The 26,472-nt window shown below is 37.3% G+C and overlaps 2 protein-coding genes across 2 annotated transcripts in view; both read left to right on the forward strand.

The window, feature by feature from the left end:
• The first annotated feature begins 271 nt into the window (after positions 1 to 271).
• On the forward strand, positions 272 to 7,528 carry LOC145764447 (retinoschisin-like). Its single transcript, XM_082576060.1, has 5 exons — positions 272 to 545; positions 1,474 to 1,521; positions 5,466 to 5,627; positions 6,473 to 6,642; positions 7,261 to 7,528. Exons 1-5 carry the CDS (start codon positions 272 to 274, stop codon positions 7,396 to 7,398), a joined length of 792 nt encoding a protein of 263 aa, XP_082432186.1. The 3' UTR covers positions 7,399 to 7,528.
• A 13,838-nt stretch (positions 7,529 to 21,366) lies between these two features.
• The window catches only part of LOC145764448 (lactadherin-like), a 36,439-nt gene continuing 31,333 nt past the window's right edge, over positions 21,367 to 26,472 (forward strand). The window contains exon 1 of the mRNA XM_082576062.1: positions 21,367 to 21,640. Within this exon, the coding sequence (XP_082432188.1) occupies positions 21,367 to 21,640 (274 nt within the window). The remainder of the gene's footprint in view (positions 21,641 to 26,472) is intronic.

Below are 26,472 nucleotides of genomic sequence, written 5' to 3' on the forward strand. Positions count from 1 at the left end.
CATTTTCAGTTTTGCAAACCAACGTGATTGAAACAATCTGACTTCGGATTCAAAATTAACGCTCCAAAGTTAGCCAAAAGTAATTGAAACACTCCCAGACACATGAAACATTTTGTTGGACAGTGTAGTAAGACACGAAGCATATGCTTGTTACTTCAGTAAAGGGTTTTTGCTCTTAATCTGATTTTACCATCTTACATTTGCAGGTTTACTGCTGATGTATTGTCACAACAATAAGTGATAAGTCATCAACTGATAAAGTAAAAATATCATGTCATCAAGAGTGGTTTGCATTGTCTTGTGCATCTTCTTAGCGATTTGTGGGAGAGGACAGAGTGATGAAGTTTGCATTCCTGTTCGAAAAGATGCAGAGTCCCCTACTCCAACCCCTCAAATAATGGGGTTACAGGGACGGCCCGGTAAAATTGGTCCTGCTGGCGTTCCTGGAGTTCAGGGACTTCCGGGACCCATGGGACCTTCTGGGACATGCACTTGTGACCCCCAAGATGTAGAAGAACTTCGTAAACAATTCCAAGCACTTCGTGGTGAGTAGAAGTAGAAACTCGTCAACTAATTATAAGTGGAATAAGTCTAAACTTGAAAAACTACACAATCTTCTGAAGAGAATGCTGTTATTAACATACAAAGGAGTAGTGGATTGTGAACATGATTATTTTTTGAAGAAAAATGTATTTGTGTGGTCAAAAGTAATTGTTTCATCCAGCAAATGTCGCTGAGTAGTCAACTGTCAGGAAATGTGTTGCTCAACTACACATTAGAGTAACATAAAAACTGATAAAAATATTGTTTTAAAAATTTACTTACATCAGACATATTCATCTTCACCATTAACGCAACGAATATTTGAATTTGTGGCATGTTCAGTGAACTTTCAATAATCCTTTTTTCACAACATTATATAGTTGCACCATGATGGCTGCTATTCGATTGTTAACCACTTAGGCTAATATGGATACTTCAATTATTGTAATGTGCCAATTTATTGCATTTTTTCTCATGATGGTTGTAGATGGTTGTGGCTTTGGACCGCCACTTTAACGATGACTTTATATTGTGTGGTGTATGTGGTATAGAAAGCTATAAGTTTAATAAAAGAACACTTTTGAGTTTCCATTGTAATGAAATAACTTGTTCAATGGCGGTTAACTTTTAGAATATGCTACGTCAAACAATATATAGCCTACCGGACACGGGTAATAAACAAGTACAAAAATACTTCTTGTTGCACACGGCTAGATGTGAAGTGTGGTAACAAGATCGTATGGTATCTGAATCCAACCTGGTCAGTAGTCAACTGATGGAAAACAATATGGCAAACGCGCTTTGAATTTACTATGAAGACGATCTTTGTTTAACAGATTTAGAAGTGGCAAGACAAACTAAGTTGAACCAGTAACAGACAACATAATTATCGTTAACATTTCTTTGGTTGTTTGTTTCAATGTTTTCCAGATCAAGTCGCAAGTTTGAATTCGCTGTCCCATCATCACATTGACAAAGGTAAGTGAATGATTAATAATCGAATAAGTGAACACTATAAGAAGCCTTAGAGCAGGGGTGCACAACCTTATTGCTATTGCCGGAAGCATTCAGATTAATTCATTAAATCACGGCCGCTAGTGAGTTTTAAATGATGTTTTTTTAATTTGCGTTGTCTACAGTAAGAGAAGAATTTATTCGTTAATGTCTAATAAACTTATCATACTTATACCTAATAGTGCCATGAAACATCAAACATTTTTGAAATGAATTTATTCTGTCTGTGACATTGCAACTACTGACTCCTTTGATTTTGCATGATACGAGAAGATAAACTTGCAAAGTTGGGAAGTTCGCGAGATATCATCAGTCTTTGTTGAAACTCCAGGTTTCCGTCCAACAATCGCGTTCGGTACTCGTTTTTCAGGTACTGAAAGGCAGACTCGCACAAGTAAGTGCTTCCAAAAATCACAAGAGTTCCTCTTGCCAATTCTCGCAACATTGGATAATTAATCAAGTGCACTTTTCCACGTGTCAAGCAATTTTCTTCGCACTTGAACTTCTAGTCACAAGCTGCTCAGTATTTTTTTAATTCCACCGGTTACATCTGAAGATGTAACGGAGCACTTTTGGTTTCAACCAAGTGTGGAAAGGCAACGAGTCAAATGTTTGAGAAATTTTTTGAAAATCTTGAAAACCATCAGCAAAATCTTGCAACACAGTACCAAAAACACCAGAGAAAAGTTCGTGTTGCGCAGAGTCTTAATGTCAGTCGATCCATCGATAGCCAGTGAAAACAAAGTTGCTTCTTTGTTAACTTTTGTCTGCAGGCGGAGGGTCCACTGTTTGGCGATATCATCTTGACGTTGAATTGTATTACGCGAGAGAGCAATTGAAAAATAGTCAGTTTCCTTACCAGGATGAATGCACTTAACAACGTCTATGAGACATCGCTTAACGAGTTCTCCATCCGAATAAGGCTTTCCCGCTACACCAAGACGATATGCCAGCACTCTATAAGAAGCTTTGCAGCGATTATTGTTCGATTGAATGAAAGTGGACATCCAAGATGTCTCCTGTTGTCGCACACTTTACTTTAAATTTTCTACACAGATTTTCCTTGAGTCGCCTGCCAATTATGCATAATTGTGTGACATATGACGACGGAAATGCTGCTTTGCATTTTCTCTAACAGTTTTAAATACTTGACTGCATATTAAAACACAGCATAGTATGCGCTGCCGTCTCCTTCATGACATAACCCAACTCCCATTTGGAATTGAATACCCTTTTCTCCTCTGTTATTGTTTTTTTTCTTTTTAAGGACATAATGCAATATAGGCTACCGTTACAATGAAATTGGGTTGAGGAAAAAGTTTTGTCTCAAAACGATTTTAACAATATATCCTAGCCTACAAAATCTTCTGTTAAAATGTTTTTCAAGCTCTAAAATTTGAAATATTATATATAATTACAAGGGTATCCAGTGGTTCTAGATATCCCTGTAGCCTATAATAATTAAAATACATTTCAGTTTTTTTAATGAAATAATGTTTTATTTCAACAAGGGAACGGCCGCCAACACTTGCTTATTAAATTACGTGTTAACGGCCGCAGAATTATTCATCGACGGCCGCAGGTTGAACACCGTTGCCTTAGAGAAATAAAAATAATTTAATCATTAATAAACTTAGAATTGATATATCCCTAACACTGTTTTGAAAATAAGAGAAACACAAGTTACAAAAGCAAATAACTTTTCAAAATTAATCTGACAGCCACTCATGAATTAAGTTGCACGTGACCAGGACCAATAATAATAATATGGTTTGTTTATTGTCGCTCTACAGCAGATAAAGTCTTTTAGCAACAGATCTCATTTTTAATATCAGGTTTACGATGTCATCACATTATTACCAGACTTATCCTCAATGTGTCATGCAAGAAATATCCTAATCCTCATCGATTGTAAAGTCTTTGGTCCGACATGGAACTGAACGCAAATCTACTGGCACTAGAACCGAAGGCCATAACCACGATTAACCGAAATCAAAAAATCAAGATTAACTCCTAACGTTAGATCAATGGTCGGCAAACTGTAGGTCGGGGCCTACATTTGGGTCTTTTAGCAGAATTTAGTGGGCTGTGAGCTATTTATTATTATTTCACTTTCATCACGGAGTTGTGAGGCCCGTGATAGCCGTACATCCATTGTGGTTTGTTTTAAAAAGTTGATGTAACAAAGAATTTTCATTTTGAATCATTGTTAAAGTTAAGTCGAGTCTTACTATTATTTGGTCTACGTTTTAGGCGGTTATTGTCACTTAAAGGAATTTCAAGGCGAGTTGCTCTGGAGTCTGAGAATAAGTGAGATTAGCCACTGCAGTTTGACTTTGCAAAACGTTACTACCAGGGGTAGACACGTCCGGTTAACCGGTTAACTTGGAGCGATTGATGTTTTTGTTGAACAGTTATTCGTTTTGCCGTATTGGTTTCACGTTGTGGGCTAGTAATAGCTCTTGAAATAGTATTTTGCGTCGCGACAAAAAAGTTCGCTGACCACTGCTTTAGGTTGCCGTTAAAGGGTTCGTCATACGACAAAAAAGAAAAAAAAGAATTTTGAAGGAACAGTAACCAAGAACATAAATATTAAGCGATACATCATTAACTTGGTTAGAAAGCAGAGCTCCCAAGCCTTGGAATGACGAAGAAAAAGGATTCAAACGAGCAAGAAGAATATTGTCATCAACCTGTTGCTTTTATCTAAACACTTTTGTTTGATCAATAATTTTACTCAATCAGTTGCAGACGTTAGTAGATATTGCTAATATTTGTTGGATAGTCTGAAAATACGAGTAAGTTGGTTAATGAGAAAGATCAATACGCAGCGGAAAAGCGATACAAGATATTGTGGAAGTTTCAAAGTTGTCAAACTGCTGGAACGTGGGATGAAAGCAACTACAAAAGTATTTGAAAAATGCTTGCGCATTGTAGTGCTAAGGAGCAAACTGCTGACCATGTGATTCTTGAGCTTTTCTATCCATGAAACACCAAATGGAATGCATGGTATAGCAGCACTGGACGACGCTACACTCACCTAGCTTTCCATCATCTGCTTTGGAATTTGAACAATTTGTCTCATGCGAAAAAAAAGTTTGAGATGGCAGATTTGGAGAATTCAAAAATATAATTTCTAGCAGAAGAAAACGCAATCGACACAATGTTCTCAAAGTAAAAGTTGATGGGTAAGTGTGAGGTGGCTTGTAAGAAGCTATACAGCACATGATATTTGTGGGTTTGGCAAAAGCTTTGATAACGTTCTAAGAAAACTTATATGGTGGGCTTTGAAAGAAAGAAAGAAGGCTATGTGGAGAGTGAGATTTGGGTTTTAATGAAACTATAGGAATGTACCACAACGAATTGGCCTCTGCAATGGAAAGTAACGGTTTGTCTTTGTATATTTTGTCTTAGTAACTTTGTATATCAAGCAAGTAGCCTACTACCGAACAACTGTAGAGCCATGTTTCCTTAAAGCCCAAAAAGAAATCAAAGTGTGGTTCAACGAACACAAAATATTTAGCTGCACCACTTGTTGCAAATTTGCAACATGGGGCTAAAAAAGGTCAACTGAAAGTATTTTTGCTCATTTTTTTCACTAATATTCATTCTACTCTCCCAAACTCCTGTAATTTCCACAAATATTTGTTGCATATATGCAATATAGGGCGATACTGGGTTTAAACTTCAAGGCTTTGTCACCTCTTCAACTCAATGAATATTTTTAAACTTTTACTTTGAAAAACATTTGATATTTAACAAGTTGGTATGAGTCAATTTTATTGCTTGCAGGATTTCATACTGACGTATAAACAGCGATTGTCATTGCGGTTTGTAAACTAAACTTGTTATGTTTCCACAAGTTGCATTCATCTGTGATATTAGTTGATTTTATTCATTGGTTTCAGTCGCTTCCTGCTCTGTGGGAATGAAAGATGGAAGAATCCAGGATTCCCAGTTAACTGCTTCTTCTGTGTTCAACAATGATTACATTGCTGCGCATGGACGACTGGATAATACGCAATCTAATGGAAATGGAGGAGTTTGGCACCCTCTTTCTTCTCGTAGTCGTAAGAAGTTATGGTGTTGCTATATAAATAAACAACTTTATAATACAATTTTGGTAAAGAGATGATTTTTCTGAACCATGGACAAATAAAACCTAACAACCACACGGCATTTAGGCCTAACATAATAACTTGAAAATAAAGTTAAAATTACAAACGTTTTCGGCCATACTCATGTTAGCACTTTTCAAGTAAACAACTGACTGATGTTTCATAAATTAAAATTACAAAACTGATCTACATAAACAAAATCAAAAACAAGCAACACATAAGAATGAAGCGGCAAGGCAGGAGGAGAAGCAAAATCACATGACACTAAATTGCGCAAGGCAGACCTTAACGCTATTGAGAAAGAATCGCTGATTGAGCTTTCCTGAGATACCACGTTGTCGTCCAAACATAGAGACTTGCCATTGTCACAGTTTTGGATATCGCTTAAAAATGAATATCCTGAGCTCAGTGACAAAGCCATAAAATTGCTGTTGATTTTTTGTACAACTTACCTATTTGAGAAAAGCTTTCATCGTTAACTCTCATCAAGACCAAAAAAAAGAAATCGTGTAGAAGTCAAGCTGTGCGTCGTCTTGCAGAAACTTCAACAGAACCACGTATAACACATATGATATCAAAAAGACAGCGACAAATTTCTCATTAAATTGAAGTTTCCATTCTTTGCTTTTGAGTTGCATACTTTTGTCGCAATTACATTTTAGGTTGATTTTTGAAGGTCCACCGGTCCGCAAAATTTGTTTGGAAATTTTTTCCGGTCCGCAAGCTAAAAAGGTTGAGAACCATTGGAGACAACGAATAATAACAGGATCAAAACAATGACCTGATTCGATTTGCAGGAGAAGCTGGCGAGTGGATACAAATTGATTTGTTGGAGCCAACTCGTATTGCTGGTGTTGTTACTCAAGGAAGGTCTAATCGTGATCAATGGATAACAAGTTACAAAATCCAATATGGAAACTCTGTTTCAACTCTGAAGACTGTAAAGGACGAGAATGGGAATGACAAGGTTTAGTTGGTTTTAGTTTTAGTTAGTTTGAAATATTTATCCTCGGACTGACAAAGCCTTGATCGGTTATTCCTGGTAGTTTCGCATACTTGTGGAGGGTCTTGACGCTGGGCGGTTACCGAGATTGAGAGAGTGAAGTTTCCGATTGTTGAAATGTTGTTGCCGGGAAATTATTCCATTCGTGAGGTGCCGCTGAATAGAGAGAAGTCTTTGAAATGCGTTGCTCAAGCGCACACCCCGAGAGTCGAACCAGCGCCGCTTGATCATGAAGCTTCTTCGTTCATGAAGTCACGCTCTAACCAACTGAGCTATCGGGACGAAATTAAATAATGTTCCGAGTAGAATGTCACTGATAGCTCGAAGCTGCAGGTTTTCCTCTGACTCTTTTCAGGAGCTATCGTCAGAATAAAATAAACTTAAATGTGGTGAAGTATTTATCGTAGAAGAAAAACGAAATGTGAATTTAGATGATCAGAAGAATTCAAATTAACAAAAGAGTTTTATGGCATAAACAAATTCTTTTTGGCGTTAAAGGATGAAACGACGTCGGTTCAAATACTGGGTTTGCTTGTTTCATGAAAGCTTGAAAAACTCTTCATAACATTTTTACACCTCCAGGTGTTCCAAGGTAACACCGATAAAAACACACACGTCCTTCGTGGTTTTCCACGCCCTCTGGTGGGAAGATACTTCCGGCTTATTGTCCAATCGTTTCATGGATACATCACCCTCCGAATGGATTACGTCACATGTTGAGCTGGTGACTGACAAAGCTGATCAATCTTTAATTCTTGATGATGAAGTAATTTGGAAATTGAAAGCAATAGTTACACACAATCAACTCTAACAATCAATAACATTCGCCTGGATATCACTCATTATCATCAGTGATAGTACTTCTGTTCTGCACAAACTGATGAAATGTTGCTTTTACGTCAAATGACATTGATAGAAAGATGTCATTGTTCTTCATTGACAGCAATGAGTAACAATTTTGTGATAATCGTAAACAATTTGTCGTGTTATCGTAATCGATGTGTAAAAATATCATTTGTCCTGTAATCGTAATCGAATGATATGTAAACATAATCGGATGTATATAATTACACCACAATAAATTGATAGAGACTGTTCTGTTGTATTCTAGTTTAAAAAAAAATCATTATTCCATAAATATTTTGGAAATTACCATCTGCGTCTGAGTCAAATTAAAAGTTTTCAGTAATTGTTCTTCAACAAAAAACGTCTTTCAAGAAATTTTATTATGGCGGCTTTACATACTTCTAGAAATTTTGAGCCACTGACGCAGACCCGGTCACCGAGATTGACAGAAAGAAATTTCCGAAATTTAAACCACTGTTGCATTATATCTGGACGTATCTTTGTGCATTAAGATCGGGTTCTTACCCAACTGAACTCTACCACGACATTTGTCTATATAACACAATTCCTCTATATTGACTCGCATAGAAAACGACTGAAATGCTTTAGCCTCGTCTATATTGTCTTTACTGTTGGTATAACTTATGGTTCATATACGCATTTCATAACCTCTTTTGCAACAATTACATTGCACGTGATCAACATCGAACGGAAAAATACTTCACCCATCCTTGACTCCGCCATTGTGACGTTTCATTGCTATTCGTTTGAGATTTTGTAATCATCGTCGAGTGTTTGAAACATTGAATAACCGTAATTACAATCGTAGAATAACAAGTAATGGTATCTTATTCCGTTGATGTGAAATGTTGTATATATGTATAACTGTAATCAATTACATAACATGTAAGCAATGGTAATCGTTGACATTGTAATCACCCAATCTCTAATAAGTAAAACTTTCCAGCTGAATAGCGACTACTTGCGGAAGCGTAAATATTTCTCAAAGTTGATTTGCGGAAGTGTAAATAGTTCTCAAAGTTGATCAGAGGGAACTTTTTGGTTTGATAGAAAACCAGGTTAAACTTTATATAAAGATTTGTTCTTCAAATGAGTTGATCAACTGCCCCAGAAAAAATTTTACGGTCAACCTTTGACCTTGCTATTATGCGTTCATGTGACGTCATATCACAGTCATCAGTTGCTTCATCCAGTGGTTCTCAAACTGCGCGACGCTCTGGTGCAAAGTTTAAAATTGTTAAGGGCGTGACGCATTTTCAACTGATGTTGATAAAAACTACAACTGTTTCGTTAAATGTCATAACTTTAAAACAATTCAACGATGTAGATACCGGTACAGTAATTAAACTTCCACCTTTCCTGATTATGTCATTTTCTAATAATTTAATTTAATTTCGAGTCCGATTGAAGCCAATCAGAATGATGGTTTGAACACGTGACGTCATCATCTTCAGCTTCTAAAAGTTGTGGAGTCACGTGACATCGAGGAATCTGATTCAATTTTTCTCCTTTCCTGACTTCCTGATACCAACACAACCGACTAGTGAAGGGGGTTGTTCACTAACTGCACCCTTTGTTTGATTTGTTTATTTTTACGACAATTAAATGGGTTGATTTACCATTTGAAAAAATATGTGTATAATTTAAGAGAAAAAGACAATTGTCAAATAATTCGTGACCATTCAAAACACAGCACTTCATCTTCTTTGTGAGGGAAAACCTCCAACGCCAACGTAGATGATCGGGTTTGAGTAATCAAAGCGTCTTCAAAATATAAGAAACTTTTAACCCTTTGCTTTTCAACGTTTTTTTGGAAGTTAACTGCTCAAGGGGGGGCCGTTTTTGGATCAAATTCAATCAGCTGTTACGAGTTATCCGCTGATGCTATTTCAACAGAAGTTGCACTGGTGTGAAAACAAATCATTTGTCTATAAGTTTGAAAACTCATTATTTTAAAATTTTATATGTTAAACTTGATATTTCAATTTTTGCAAAGGTACCCAAAAACGACAATTTTGATTTAACTCGCCGCTATTTAATTACCGTGCTAATCCGATTTCATGCAAACTTCTAAATAACAAAGAGCTCGATCGAACGCACGAAGTGTGTGTGCGGTGTGCCGAATCATTGCATTGATTAGAATTTACGACTTGCGAGCAAATCTTATTGTAAGCTACTCACTGATTCTAAAATAGTTACAATCAGAGTAATATTGTTACACGAATTTGAAAAAACAAAACTGCGTTTGTTGTCTTACATTTTTATCCTAAACTAATGCATTCCGAAACTCATGGCTAGCTTCTAGTTTTATGGAACCAAATTTCTCATAAGTAACACCTTAGCCTGCTTGAATAGCTGTTTACATCTTCGTTTGTGTATTTTAGGTCTACAATTGAGTTTGTAGAATGAATATTTTTAGTAGAAAGAAGACAATTGAACAAGTTGTTGAAATAATCTGAAATTTCTAAGTTCAAATTAGGTGCTTTTGAAATTGTGGATTTGTGTCAAGTCGCAACACAAATATCATGCAGGCCACATCATAAGTCATTTCGCTTACGGGTGTTTATAAACATGACTCATAAATTACATCCACAAAAAATACAGCATTTACATCAACAAAGCTAAGTTCGAAGCTCACTTTTTATTGAAGATTGTGTCAATCAATTTGAAAATACATTTTTAGTCAGCCAGCGTCGAAATAATGCAACAGCGAATTGAGGAACATGCGTAAACAAAGGAAATGTGAAATAACCCACAGTCAGCAAATCTACATAAATTTAACGTTTACAAATGTTGAATCAATGTAAAAGAACTGGATTGCTGACTGGGTCCTTATTGTTTGAAGCACTAAAAATACGCGTAAAAGTGACAACGTCAGCAAGGCAGTGATTATGTTTCTGGCCAAAAAAAAACATTTTACTGAGATACAATAAACATAATCATTTTGTGCCAGATTGTGAGAAGACTTCCTAGATTCTTTCCAACCATTTGCATGATTGCAAATTATTTTCTATAACTTTACATTGCTAAAAAATGTCTTCTTTGTTGAAACAACGTGGCTACAATTCTATAAAAAATTCTTAGGCCTACTACATTGAAGTAATGAAATTTTTTTTGTGATTTTGCTGATGACGTTTTACAATATCCGAGAAGTAAAAAATAATAATGATGAATTATTTTACAAAACCGTGGTTTGCAAGTGCTTCACAAAAAATTGTTGGGGGAAAATTTACTATTAGACGTAAAACGTTTGTAAAAGAAAATTGTCGGTTTACGTATTTATAATGTTTATTGCGCTGTTATCGAATTATAAACTGCCTGTAGGCTATTGTCTACCTTTGTGGTTGCCGGCCAGCTTAGAGCAGCATGCAAACTAAGCGTTTATGGTATTTGCATCGTGTTATGATTCTCGAAAATTTCCCACAAGGTCTTTATTTTTATCGTGATATTTTGTGCCTCTTCTGTCCTAAACTTGAAGTTATTGTGCAGCACTATCCACATCGGTTTTTAGACTCAGTCTTCATTGAAAATCTTTTGTGTGGTGCATCATTTCAAGTAGTGTCTTCCCCTAAACTGTTACACAAATCGCCTTGAACCAGGTTGATTATTATGTATCATGTGTGGAATTATTACTGTAGATGTCTGACTAAATTCATGCCAAAGTCGAGCAAATTCTGCTTTCGGGATCCTTGCCGTTATTTACTGTATTTTTTGTTGATAAGTTTAGGCAGCATTTTTCCAAGATAAATGAAGACATCGGTATTGTTCGTCACTTAGATTTAGTTTTCTCAGCATTATTTATTCATTCTTTGATCCACTAGTTTGTCCCACTTTTGGTATAATCGGATCGTTTATAAATGGCGGGTCTTCACAATAGCCGGCCTCTTATACATTGGCGCAACGTATTCAGATGTTGAATCAATGATGAAGAAAGCTGATTTGTTGTTTGTCTTATGTGACGCCTAAATTTATGCCTCGTCTACAGTACAAAATATTTTGTAATGTACATTGTGTACATTGTACATTTTGTTTGTAGGCCTACATTACAAAATATTTTGTAATGTAGATGAGGCATTATCATCTTTATTTTGCGCTCTTTGGAACAAAACACAGTGCACTGTGAAACAAAAATACAGGACATAACAACAAGTAGGCGACATAAAGCAGTGAAGGGACGCCATCGAGTTAGCTGCTACGTGTAAAGGGAGCCTATCTCATAATTTTGAGTGTATCTCACAATTACTGTTTGCAAAAACGCTATTTCTCCGGCTTCTCCCAAAAGCATTTGCAGTGATACATTTCCTCAATTGCAAGTTTTGTCAATGAGAGCATTTCCATAGAACGTTTATTTCGAAACCAGGTTTTCGTGTCTTTATCCAAGAGAAGATTTCTTATTGTAACGTTTTTTATTCGTCAATGAATATTATCTGCTTGAAACAACTGTTTTGAATAGTTTGTGGCCTCCATAGCCTACTATTTTGATCGTGGATTGCTATTCTTCTTTGTAGAGCTGATAACGCAAAAAAGCTTGCTATTATTGTTTCTAATTAACAGCTTTGCGATCACTGGCTTTTCTTTGTAGCATAAGAAATAACGCGCTTTGTATTATTGAGGTCAAACCAAACAAAAGAAAGCAAGAGGATGCTTCTCTCTGCTCGCGCATATCGATACACGAAGCAATTATGAGCTTATGGCTTGTCATCGCAATGTAATCCATTTCACGCTTTGCTGGAAGTTAGCTAGAAATAGTAAAAATTCACCAAAATCTTGAATTTACAAGAAAACTACACAACTTTTAGCATCAAATTTAATATCATCAGATCCGCCTGGCAATTTTAGGAAAAGTCAAGAAAAACCAAGTGCATGGCGTTACTGTGCTTCAAATAATTAAAGGAAATATGAGGGGGGGGCCAAATCTGGCCTCCCTTTGAGGAGCAAAGTGTTAAGATTAAGATTTTATAAGGATTCAGATCAAAGATAAAAATTCCTACAAAAGTTCCAGAATCAATCTTTGATCAGCATAGTTATATTTTATCGAATATCGGTTCTTATCACGATGTTTTTAGAGCTTTGTTAAAAAGAATTTATATGGAAATCTGGCTATTTGCAAAAAGTCATAATTCGTATTTTTGATTCAATTTTCATGCAAACGTAACAAAGAAAACTCAAATTGTTCGCACGGCTTCCAATGCTTCAGGATGGAAGTGATTGGACTAAACTGTAATAATTGTACGATTAAACTTTTGTGGATCAGAATGTTTTTAACATAAAACTCAACAACCAAATATCCAGCAGCAGTTGCAGATTTGTTCACTAAACTTTCCATAGCTCAATTGCCCACATTGTTCCGTTCTCGAAGCCGCGACATTTGTTACAAATAATGGTAAACAGTAAATATTGCATTACAGGAAAAGTTACACAATTCCACCCACGCTATGAAGAAAGCGTGTTGGAATATTAAACTATTTAATTTATAATGTTTCTGAACACCAGACCACAGCTCATAGATTTATCTCACTTCATCGTGTCTCACAGCACGGCTGTAGCCCAGAACATCACGCAAGGTCTTGCTCTATCATTAAACTCGGCTAAATCTTTTGCAAATGTTTCGGACAATCGTTCCCTAGATCAAATGTCACATAAAACTGTTCAACCATTAAACCTGGCGTCTTAACATCATAGAATATTTTTATAAACGAGGATGTATTGCATCTTCTCTCTCAAATTATAAGGTATCTCATCATCTTAAATCTTGAATTACGAAATGTTGCATAAGACAAATTTACTTCGTGCTGGAATGACACAACAATAATATCGACTGTTACGTCACAGATGCAAGTTATGTGGTTTGAAATATCCCAAGTCAGTTTCGTCATTTTACAATTGTCGCTGGAAAGGTTGGTCGAATATTAAAACTGTCTTGCTTGTGCTTACCGACTAGACGAAATTTCCGTTTTTTATCCCAGAAATCTGTATTGTGGTGACAAGTTTTCTACTGCGTAGTGCATACGTGTTGCACTAAATTTTAACAGCCCGTGTTGCTGACCCGTCTTTCATGAAATACATCTCGTGAAGAGGCTTTCAGAAGTGTGTTTTGCTGGTTGTTATCACATACAGACGAAAGGATTCGGCAATTTTATGTTGCAACTTTCCCACGGAGATATTATGGCTTTCCGCTGTGACCAGCGGAGTATCTTGTTTTTAGGTCAGGGCATTTGAGTAGATGTTGCATTGTTTGCTCCTGTCCGCATTTGCAACTTGTGCTCCCCATGGAATACCCCCAGTGTCTCATCAAGGTTTACATATTCCAATACTAGTTCTTAAGCGTTAGTGTCATCGCCAACACTTCCAGGGTTTATGCTGTCAAAAAAGGCTTTCTGTAAAACAGAGCTCCATACTGGCCAATGTCGACCAAACTGCCAGCTCCACTTTCCACAGTTGGACCCGCACATTGGCGCCGACTTGATCTTGATGCAGTGCGACAACTGAAGCAAGGAAACCTTTTTCTTTATTTCAGTCGACAGCGTGCTGGAGTTTGGCCATACAGTGTGTGTCTCCATTCCATGCCCTGACAAGATCTTTCCTTTCTTCTTGTCACGCTCCTGGTCACGCTACGCGTCAGCGGTCACGAGTAATTCTGGACAAAATGTGTATTGTGTAGTGACGTGATTTTTGTTGGTTTGAGACAGCTTGTAATCAAACGGTTTCAGTTTTAATCTGTACAAATTTCCAACATTATTTATTTAAGTATATTTCTCGTGATGAGCGCAACTTTTACCATTTGTTTTATCAAACACTTGATGATGAGTTCTTTGAAAATAGATTTTCAATTATACTGTATTATTTATTGCACTGGCCAGCAACTTTCCAACTGCAACTTACCATGCTCATTTAAGACGATTCTTTTTTAAACATTTAAAATTCGGTCACTATGGAAGATTTTTAAAACTTAACGCTCTGTTGTGACATGCTAGCAGCCGTGAAGTTCACAACAAATTCTGCCAAATAACTGAGAGCTAACAGCCTGGAAATTCAAAACGAATTCTGTCAAATAGCTGAGAGCTAACAACCTTGAAGTTTAAAACGAATTCTTTCAAATAACTGAGAGCTAACGGTGCACGGTCGTTTGGTCGACAGACATTTGGTCGACAGGACGTTTGGTCGACAGGACGTTTGGTCGACAGGACGTTAGGTCGACAGAACGATTTATTTTAGGGTTAGGGTTAGGGTTAGAGTCAGGGTTAGATTAGGGTTATGGTTAGTTAACTAACCCTAACCCTAAAATAAATCGTTCTGTCGACCTAACGTCCTGTCGACCAAACGTCCTGTCGACCAAATGTCTGTCGACCAAACGTCCTGTCGACCAAATGACCGGGTACCGAGCTAACTGCCTTGAAGTTTAAATCGATTCTGTCAAATAGCTGAGAGCTAACAGCCTGGAAATTCAAAACAAATTCTTTCAACTAACTGAAAGCTAACAAACTTGAAGTATAAAACGAATTCTGTCAAATAACTGAGAGCTAACAGACTTGCCGTTTGAAGCGAATTCTGTCAAATAACTGAGAGCTAACAGATTTAAAGTTGAAAACTTTACTGGAGCTGGAGCGCGTTGAGAAGATGCTTTAGGCCTGGTACCAATCAGTGACGTAGCAACGCAACGTAGCAACGCAATATGCGGCCCTTGGATTTTTGCACGAAATAACGCCCCCCCCCCTCTCCCCCCTTAACACCGTCGTAAAAGCTGATTAAAATGCCACACAACAGAAGAATTAAAGCAGTGTTTGTTTAGTTTTATTGAAAGTTGAAAATGCAATACGGCCAGCTTTTATTGAAGCAAATTCAGAAATTAAATCGTCAAAAGATAATAATGTCTCGACTAAATTACTTTCAATGGACAGTAGGCTATTGCTACGCAGACCGCCTGCGCTATCTCCCATAGTCGATGTCAAGTAAGATTTTATCAGTTAAGTTTTGAAAAACTTCTTTCACAGCTTGCGATAAAAACAGCAACAGTGAGGTAAAGCTTAAGACTCATAAATAAATAAAGTGTCGATTCACACAAACGATGTTTGCTTCCTACGACCACCAATACGTGAACTCCTGAAAGGTCAAGTGAGTGGTTTCCACGTGGAATAAACAAGGCCTCAGGACTATTTTTTTTCCTGTATTTTACTCCAGTATAGACTCCTGCCATGGTGGAACCATTGTCGTATGCTTTGCCTCTACACGTTTTGTTTGTTTGTTTATCGTATCCAGGTTTGCGCCTGGTGGTAAAAAAAATAGTCTCAATCTCTTATGTACTTTAAAGGGGTGGACGAGAAGGCGAGGAAGCCAATCTTCATGTCCACCTTCAGGCATTTAAGTGTCCTGCCAAAGACACAGCCGCATGCTCTTGAGCAGCGTCGAACCGGCGCCCTTTCGATTGCTGTTCCAAGGCTCTCACCACTCGGCTATGCAGCCGACGCCTCTATGCGTCATTATGTTTAAGCCATTTTGTTGAAGCTCATTGAGAATAGACTTAGTAATTTCGTCTACATTTTTTCCGTGCAGTGAAAAAAAAAAATGAGGAAAGATATCTTTATTTGTACCTCGTTATTGCTGTCGATTTTGAGGTATCTAGCAATAAAAGCCATTTCATCGATATGAGAGTCGTCAGCATGAGTACTGTCAAGTAAAATTGAGAAATACTTTGCTGTGTATCTCCTCCAGCATGAGATCTTTTACCTTTTTACCAAAAAGCTCGATTAATTCATTTTGGATAGCTGGTAAAAGGTACGTTGTCATGCCCTTTTTGGCAAGTTTGGTAGCCTACTAAAAATGTGTTTGTAAATGACTGTACTGTAATTTGCAATAGTTTTAAAATTTCAAGAAAATTTTCCTGGTTCCTTGAACTAGAATCTTCCCGATGACCACGAAAAGGAATATTTTGTTCACTGAGAAACGTTATGACTGCGATTACGCTCTGCAAGATTTCTCTCCACCTATTTTTTTTTTATTCATAAGAATTTGGATTTCTTTGGCGGTTGTTTGATGAACCTGAAGCCTCAGTGCGAGCTCATTTCATTTATCAAAGCACTGCTTGTGAAGTTTTGAATTTTCATGACTAGAAATGCATGGATTAAGACGCCAAAAATTTACAAAAGGTTTGAAAACAAATGGAGAATTATAATTTATCGATTGAAGTTATCTGCAACAGAAACAATAATAATCCGGAGTGGCTATCCGAATATAGCAACCATGATCTGAGAACTTCATCATCATTCTTTAGCGTCTTATAAAACCAGTTTTTGGTCAGAAAGCTTAAGGATTCCTTCTCTATGTCTCCTTCTTTAATTACTCTAATAGCTGGCTTGAATGGCCCTTCTTTATTCTGAAACCTTTTGGCCCTAATTTGATCATCTCAACCGGATCTCAACTTTTATGTTATGAATTAATATTTCCGGCCAAGTAGCGACATCGTTAAGAGAAAAATGGATATCCTCTGTTTTATGTTTATCTGAAAATGTTTCATTTATAGGTTGACTTCTTTCAATGATCACTTCGTTATTGTTTTGCTTGAGATAGGCTACACTTCTTCTTCCGTCTCAACTTGAGGTAGCAATTTACTGTGGCTGATAACCTCTTCTGTTTCTTTAGCAGATGAAATTTTTACAAACTTTGAAATGGTTCCTTCAATATTTTTTAGTGCCTCTTCTCTAGCTTTCTTTTTCTTTCTAAAAAAAGCTCCACTTTCTTTTATTCTTTTCAATTTTCATATTCAAAAATTAGCCTACCTTAAAAATTCTGCTACCGTACTTCAATCTTATTCTGGAATTTGCAGCACAATAGTTTAAAAAACAATACGCATAATTCCAAACTTGCTGAGTTAAGCTAAGTGATCTATTTCAAACCTGACACTTTATACCTTTCACAAACCTAATCCATCTTCACACATGAAGATATAGGAATCCCATCTATCTACCACAGACAAATGGAAAATCCAAACTTAACTACCAAAGCTAAATTGTATCCATGCATTTTCAAGACTGTTCAGGTTGTGGTATGACTGCGTTTTCAAATTTACACAGATATAAAAATTCCTTCACAGCCCAATTAGGTTTTCAAACTTTTCACTGTTGATGAACATTGTAGAACACTGTTGATGAACATTGTAGAACACTGTTGATGAACATTGTTGATGAACATTTTTCTTCGCTCAGAGTTTGATATTCACAGGCTAGTCAGAATCATTTCATAATCTAAATCAATAGTCTCCAAACACCAGTTGGCGACCCAATACCGGGCCGCAAAATGTTGCTACCTGGTCACGAGAACATTCGATCAAAATGGCCGTTAGGATTGCGAGTTAGTTGAAAGTATTTCTTTGGCCTTAAAATAAATTGATCACAAAGAAAACAATTATTGTAGTCGTGTACTAAATTAGTTTGAATGAATCTTATCTAGAACTTGCTAAAGATCTGTCAAAGCAGTAGCGAATCCAGAGAAGGGAATTGGGTCATGTGTTGCCTCCTCCTAAAATTAAAACAGTACCAAAATTTCTGAATTCTTGTAAAACTTTCTCGCTCAATCCCATGCCATTAACCTAACATGTGGCATTGGGAACGCATATGGTTTGAGCAGCGGATTTAATGAACAGATGGAATGTTAAAGCCCCTCAAACATCAAGATAGGCTACTAATGAATTATTCGGAAGTAGACACCTTGCTCATGCACTGTCTATTAATTAAATTGACTTATGTCAAAATTAATAGAGTGATGAGTTGAAATGTGCCTTGTGTAACGTATAGGCCTACACGGGAAGGTGTGGGCACCTCAGCACCAATGGAGTTCTGAATGGAAGTCAAGTAGGCTACCACCAGACTCTATTTGTTCATCCTTACAGCCGACACATGTCCCATCGGCCTGACACTACAAAGACAGGCGTGGGTGCGCTCAATCGTGTTCGTACGGGCGTCGGAGTTTTCCGCTCAACCATGCACCAATGAGGAATGACCTCCTCTTCCTCCTACTGTGAATGTGGTGCCGAGGAACAGACCGCAGACCACATCTTCAAGCCGCCTAACAAAGTAGAAGGTCTTCTCTTCTTGGATGATGAAACCAAAGACTGGCTGCTCTCTAGTAGCTTTCCAGTGCAGTCCGAGTACATTGTGAATCTGGGGTGGTAAAAAGATAGATCTTTGGCACCAGTGGCAGTGGCTCACACAGAACATCAGCAGGATTTTTGAAATTTTACAAAAAGCCTACAGTTTCAGATTTTTTTGTTTGGTTTAGCACGACAGCACGTATCTATGATTTATTAATATATAGATTATACATTGAGCGTGGTGCTGGTACTAGGATGACAAGTGAATACATTAACAATCTTACCACACAAACTTTTAACAAATAAATTATTGAAATCTTTCGATAGCTAAAAGAAAATATGTTTAAAACATAACATTAATTTTAAATCAAAACTTGTCACTCAAACTTCTAAATACACCCAGTTTTAATTTGATGATATTGGTCAAATACAAGGTGTCAGTTTTGATCAAAAAATCATTAGGCTACTGGGCATAAAAGTTCACAAAAATCGATCAGAACAGTTGAGATTAGTCAATATTTTCTTGGAGGAAATCCATTTATATCTCCTGCTAAACTATTTACCTTTTTTGACCTCAACTTTTACATTGTCTATTTTACTTTGAAAATCTTGTGTGAAGTGAGTTTAAACTGCTATAAAAAAAACTTCTACCTAAAAGTAGAAAATAAATCAATAGCTTTTCAATGTTTTTCCCATTTTTGATAAATAAATAAATAAATAAATAAACAAATAAATCAATGTTTTTCCCATTTTTGATACCTAAAAGTAGCCCAGATAACAAACTTCTTACAGTTCATTCTATCGCCCGTCCGCGAGGCTGTTTGCACCGGTCCATGAGAGAAAAGAGGTTGGGAACCGTTGATCTAAATCAGGGGTCACCAAACTACCGCCTGCGGGCCGGAACCGGCCCGCGAACTGATTTCATCCGGCCCGCCACGTGCTGCGAAAATAACAGCTGAACTACAACTTTTAAAGAAAAAAGTTACCAAACTGTTTGTAAAGGACTGACGTTGCTGTTTATCATTAGGCCACCACAAATGGAGACAGCCGAGGCCAATTTTAGAAAGATGTACTGTTTTTTCAAGAGCACGATGCCCTGTAGTGTATCACAGCAGGGGATAAATTTGCCAGCAACCTTTCGATTTTCATCGCAACTTTGCTATTCCACCGCTGACTTTGTTACTTATTGTGCTCAATTCAAGTCAATGGAGATTCTAAATAGTTGTATATCTTTTCACAATTTTTATCCGGCCGCAGCTGTTAATCTCGCAGCAATCCGGCCCTCAGAGAAAAAAGTTTGGTGACCCCTGATCTAAATTATAAATTTTACAGTAGCCTATAAGTTGCTGTTTTAACTTGTAGGGGAGGGGGTTAATTTTAATTTCAACTTTAGCCCTGATCTTAGAATCCCACTATATATTGTAAGACCTCTAGTATAAATTCTTTAAAATTTTTGTCCAAACCCTCGCAGACACACAGTAATCGTACAAATTCAACTTGCAATTTTTAGAAAAATTAATCAAAACAGTATTTTCTCACAGACAAAAGCCGGGCGAAAAAAGTTAGAATCATTGTTGCGTCATTTGCGGAATCAACTATATTCTTGCCTGGAGTGAATGAGAATGAGTGATAGAGTCGAGCACTCATTCATTTTCTTACCAGCAAATTCAACGATCGCTCTTGAGATTTTGTAGCAAATGTAGAGGACTTATTGCTGTTCAGTTTTTGTTGCTTACTGTAAACCCTGAACAATGAACCTTGATCAATTCCCTTCCTACCCCCCAAAGTAATATAAAAAATTTCCCATCTGTTACAGCATTATTTGACAAAGTTTTAATGTTGATTTAGGCTGAAAGTAGTCTCAGAATGCTCAATTTTAAGGTATTTTTTCAAAATTGTCTCGGATGTATAATCGAAAGTAGTAACTGTATTTGATGTAATTTGCTTTGCTTGGCTTTTTTGCTTGGCATTGAGCACTTTTTGTAGTATTAACAGTAGTCCTATTTATTGTTTGATTCATCTTACATTGATATTCCAAAGCATCCTAAATAGTTTTAGTTACACAAGTAGGGGGATGTAATTCACTGAGGTTAGTGGTTCATTAAACTCTGCTTTTGTGTCAATTGATTTTGTTTTTGTGATTGCTAAGCATCATTATTAATCACTCAGATTCATCTGTGCCAAAACATTTTTGTTTACAAAGGTGATTGCAGTGACACCATTACGTAATAACTTAAATAAATAGACAAAAATGGCTATTTCCAGTTTCTCAAAAACTAGACGTGATTGAAACAGCTTCAGATTCGAAATCAGCGTCCCAGAGCTAGCCAAAACCAGTCGAAAATTTCCAGACACACGAAATATTTTGTTGGATGGCGTAGTAAGACACGAAGCACATGCTTGTTACCTCAGCAAAAGGTTTTCTGCTCTTAATCTGATTTTAACATCTTACATTTTCAGGTTTACTGCTAATGTATTGTCACAACAATAAGTGATAAGCTAGAAACAGATAAAATAAAAATGCCATTAAAGGTGGCCTGCATTGTCTTGTGCATCTTCTTAGCAATTTGTGGGAGAGGACAAAGTTATGAGATTTGTATTGGCCCTGATTGGAGTTCTGATGGTCCAGATGGAGCTCTGATCTGATTTTAACATCTGATCTTACATTTGCAGGTTTACTGCTAATGTATTGTCACAACAATAAGTGATACATCATAATCAAATAAAACAAAAATATTATGTCATCAGGAATGGTTTGCATTGTTTTGTTCATCTTCTTATCGATTTGTGAGAGAGGACAAAGTGATGAGATTTGTATTCCTGTTCGAAAAGATGTAGAATCCACAACTCCAACCCCTCAAATAGTAGAAGTGCAGGGACGGCCCGGTAAAATTGGCCCTGCTGGCGTTCCTGGGGTTCAGGGGCTTCCGGGACCCATGGGACCTTCTGGGACATGCACTTGTGACCCCCAAGATGTAGAAGAACTTCGTGAACAAGTCCAGGCGCTTCGTGGTGAGTAGAAGTAAAAACTCGTAAAGTAATTACAAGTGGCATATTATTAAATTGAGAAAACTACAAATGATCTGCTGAAGAAACTGTAGTTCTTGTGATATCTTCATTATCATCATTTTCAGCCTGTGGTAGCCCACTGCTGACCGAAGGCCTTTCATTTTTCCTGCCAATCCAGTCAATCGTGTGTTCTTGAATACCAGTTTGTTGTTCCCCATTCTTTGTCAATCTCTCCTCTCCATCACATGTTTGGCTTTACTCGTTTGTCTTTTTTTCCAATATATCCAATTGTTAATTTGTTAGTCCACCTGCTGTCCAGATGTCTTGCTATATGACCTTCCCATGACCAGTTCAGTTTTAGATAGTTTTTGCAACATTCCCTCACTTTTGTTTGATTTCGAATCCATTCAACAGTTATTTGGTTTTGCCATGTTAACTAACGAAAGTTAGTTTATATGCTCATTGCATTGATTCTTTAGAAGTTGACTTTAGGAGTTGAATGAGTTTAGGAGTTGACTTTTTTCTAATGTTTTAAGTTTCTGCGCCATAGTAGCCTAAAGCCTGGTCTACACTACAAAATATTTTGAGCTGAGCGTGGCGCATTCTTTGTTTATTTAACACAAAGCTTCTCTCGGCAATAGCGCCGACGTCGGCCTGAAAACGTCTGGTCATCGCGAGCTTTTTTTACGCTCTGGAGAGATTCGCTTGACCAAGGTTCTGGCTCAGAATTTAGTTTGAGCTCAGGTCTTGGCATTTTGTGGGATTTTGGTGGAAAGACAGTTTCAGTTTTCTGTAAAAATGGTACTCTGTTTCAGTTAATAGGTTAGTTGGTGTGTGTAGATAAAAATTAAAAGGTTAGCTTTAAAAAAGTCTTACATAGATCTACTTAGCTGTTAGTTTGGTTAAGGTGGCACTTCACTAGGCTTTTGGTATGATTAAAGTTGGCCTTCCAGCTAGTATGGTGGTCCTACCTCTTAGACGGATTCAAATTATCTTTAGCTGTTGGTCAGGTTCAGGTAGCATTTCACCAGGCTTTTGGTCAAACTTGGGTTGGCCTACCTGCTAGCCTTGCATTGATTGCAGTGTTCAACTGTACAAGTTAAAGGATAACTCTAGGTCTACAATACTATTCTAGATTATTTTCAGTTGACCTATTACACTGTGTCAGTACAGCGATGGATGCGTTTGATTGATAAGTATAAATCAATTGAAGGCGAATTTCCAGCCAAATGACTTAACCAAGCAGAAAGTGACGTTGTTAGCGCTTGAATGCACACGGTCGCAAGATCAAATTTGCCAGTGTAGACAGTTTTTAGTCAGTCGAGGCTTGACAAGGCCAGCGTTTGCGCTTTTCGGGCTTGTAGTGTAGACCAGGCTTAACAGTTGAAAGGACGCATTGGTCTTGTGATATACGGATGTGTTTAAAAGCATTTGTTTCAGTCAGTAGATGTCGTTAAATTAAGAACTATCTGGGCAGTGTGTTGCTCTACTGCACACTACTGTAGAGTAAAAGAAAAATTTACAACACCACTGTTTCAAAGATTTACTTAGATCAGGCGCATACATCTCTACCATAAATGCAACAAATCCTTGAACTTGTGGAATGATCAGTGAGCTTTCAAAGATCGTTCTTTCAAAATATCATATTTTTACCATCTGGGCATAATGAATGACATTCGATGGTAAAGCCTTTTGATATGGAAACTTTTCCATCATTTATTGCAACTTGACAATTTAATGCAGTGTTACCGTGACCAGAGGTAGGCATCCGCTACTTTAAATGTATAGCGCGTTATCCGCTACCGCTACTTGGGCTAAACTAGTACGCGCTACCGCTACTTCTCCCTGTATTTTTGTCTAAACTCTTTCATGCCTGGGCGAGGGCATCTCATGCCTTACGAAATTTTAAACGCTGAGAACCATACGATAAAACTATTCTAAAAAGCTAAAATTTCATGACTTTGTCAAAAAGTTCATACGCATATTGGAGATGCTACTCAAAAATTTGTCTCTCAGATACTTTTTGAAATACAACGTGGTTTATGACACCTTGTCAGAAACATTTTTGCAGTTTGCTCTTTTTAGGAGCAAAAGTTTTCTCCTGTTGTTTCTTTATTCACTGGTGTTACGCGCTGGTGCATAGCACGTGCCCAGCTTGGATAATTGAATCTTTTATATAAACATCACCCTATTTGCATTGATTCGACGCCAGTAGACGTCAAATTATTATGAGCGTCTTCTTTTCGTGCGTCGCCTTGCGTTAGCTTGTGCAGCTGTAACCGAAATGATCGCGCCGCTTTTACAAGACATACACAACATCAACAGACGTCGAACGTATGTAAGTAATAGTTTAGAGCGAGCTTTGTAAATTGTGGTTGGTGAGAGATGTCTGGTTGGGTAACAACAAAAGGTGCAATTCTGCGCTGGCAAAGCTCTTCTGAACTGTGAAAGAGTTTGCAACTTATAACATGGACGCTTCATTGCGAACGGCGAAGACAGTGTAGATTTACAGCCAAGCGATGCGTCTTTTGATGTGTCTTACCCCATCCTCCGATACAGCATCTCAGTGGCGTAGCCAAGGGGGGGAGGGGGTTGGGGGTTACAACCCCCTTTTGGCACGCGTGTGACGTCACGATATTCGATATTCGACACGGGCTATTTTAGCCCCGTGCTAATTAATCGCTAATAACGGGAGCTATGAAAATCACAGAGCCAAAATATTTTGCAAGATAATAGCCATGTGTATTGTGCGTGTGGAAATTAAAATTTTACCCCACAAAGTTATTGAAATAAAGTGTTTGAGATGAAAAAAGGATAGAAAGTAGGTTTTTATTCTAATTTCACGAAAACAGCTTCAAAATTGACCGTTCGAACGCATATTTTTGAATTATAACATGGAGTAATGCTAAACTAAACAAAAATTTACTTTTCCTTATAAATATAAGGCATTTATGGGCGTTTTTACATTACAAAGAAATTGCACTAATATTTATAATCTACCATATAATTTGTTTGCTCAAATATCAAGCAGCGAAAGGTCAACTTTGGTTTGCCGCTCTTGCCCTGACCTAATTCTCATCGTAGAGAAATAAGCACAGCTTGATATGTCCTATCGTGTCATTGCGAGCGCTAACACTTATAGATACGTTGCTTATGTCGATACAACGTTCAGCGGTGTTGCGATACAACCTAAGAAAGTCATGCGTTTGTTTCAAATTGCATTCCTCTTGAATGAATGCTTTTTTGTTATGCAAAACTTTCACAGGAAATATCGGCCGCTTTACAGCGGTTCACCACCGTCAGACGTTGAAACAGTACAAACATTTGATCTGTGAAAGTAATGCCTATCAGCAAAAATGGAAACACATAATGTCATCCAGGCACTGTTTATTGAAAATGAAGACATGCAGCTCGTCATTGCATTGAGAAAAACTGACTTATCAAAATTTTTCGAAGACAAGAAATTCCAGTCACAAAAAAAATATGACTTGTGCGAAATATTGTACAAAACAGACCGTATTGCAAGTGTAGTAAATTAGCATCGTCAAGTATAATGGTAATGAAATTGAACCGCACAGCTTTATAAGTAATATTTCGATCAATTAGTAGATAGAAAAATACCCCACAACGATCGATTGTCCATACTTCTAATTAGATTTTCAAAATTTTGGTTTGTCCACGTTGAAAGATTTTTGAAGATTTCCAAATGTGGACGCCCCTGGTGTCTCTGACCAGGAAATTGCTCCATCATTGCCGAGTGTTCAATTCTGCGTTTGCGGTAGACATGCCCGATAAATGTCATTTGCCTTTTTTTGATAGTTGTGATGAGGACGCCAGGGGTGCACCCAGAGCGTCTCCACACTTTTTCGTTAATGATTTTATCCATCCAGTTAATTCCCATCATTCTACGAATGAATCAAATTTCAGCACTGTTGATCTTCTTCCGCGGTGGATTCATCAGAAGTCGGCTACAGTCCAAGAAAGACGTGCTGCGTCTCAATACAAAACAAGATATTAGATTATGTTCTTAAAAGGTTTGCGTATCCTACATCTACTTGTAATTCGACTTGTAAATATTGATTTTCTGCGTAATTTACAATGGTTCACGGGAGGTAGTGCAGCTACAAATGTGTAAAAATGGAATTTTTAAAAATTTGCAATTCTTTTTTGAATTTTAAACTTTGTTGGGGCACCTCCAAGATATTAATTTTCTTGGAAATTTATTTTTGCGTTGTGCTTACAATGTCAGTACACAACTTTTCCGCGTTCATAATAAGCCAGGGGTTCTCAAACTGGGGTACATGTACCCCCAGGGGTACACTTCGACTTTTCAAGGGGTACATTAGATTAAGTATAAGGGTATTCTTTGCATAACTTCTAATCTGCCTAAAAATATTGCGAAGTTGCATATCTTAGGAATCCTTTGACCGCCAAGGCTCAGACATGCAGGCTGGGACAGGGATGCAAGAGGATCTGATTGAACTCCAACATGATGGCTTTGCACGCGATGTGTAGGCTACTCCGAGAGAAATTTAAGTGATTTTTGGTTTACGATGTGCAAGTCGTACAAAAAGATTGCGGAACTATTCATGCGTTGTTGTTGCTTCCATCAACATGGCTGTGTGAGTCAACATTTTCAGTGCTGCTTGGAATCAAATCAAAAAACAGATCACAGCTCAAAACACCTGAACACGATCTTCGTTGTGCTGAAGCTAATGTTTCACCTCGTATTAATGAGCTTGTTGATGAAAAGCAGGCTCATCCATCACATTAGCTAGGATTGCTGGGCTTATTCAGCCGATATATGGTTTGTTTGATTGATTGATTGTAGTGTT

Source organism: Aplidium turbinatum, chromosome 2 (assembly GCF_918807975.1).
Source record: "Aplidium turbinatum chromosome 2, kaAplTurb1.1, whole genome shotgun sequence".
Taxonomy (NCBI): Eukaryota; Metazoa; Chordata; class Ascidiacea; order Aplousobranchia; family Polyclinidae; genus Aplidium; species Aplidium turbinatum.

What these genes read in the sequence shown, in the direction of transcription:
- LOC145764447 (XM_082576060.1), top strand. Translation starts at nt 272, where the DNA reads ATGTCATCAAGAGTGGTTTGCATTGTCTTGTGCATCTTCTTAGCGATT. An exon ending in CCATCATCACATTGACAAAG is followed by an intron (nt 1,522 to 5,465) that starts GTAAGTGAATGA and finishes CATTGGTTTCAG; the next exon opens with TCGCTTCCTGCTCTGTGGGA. An exon ending in ACGAGAATGGGAATGACAAG is followed by an intron (nt 6,643 to 7,260) that starts GTTTAGTTGGTT and finishes TTACACCTCCAG; the next exon opens with GTGTTCCAAGGTAACACCGA.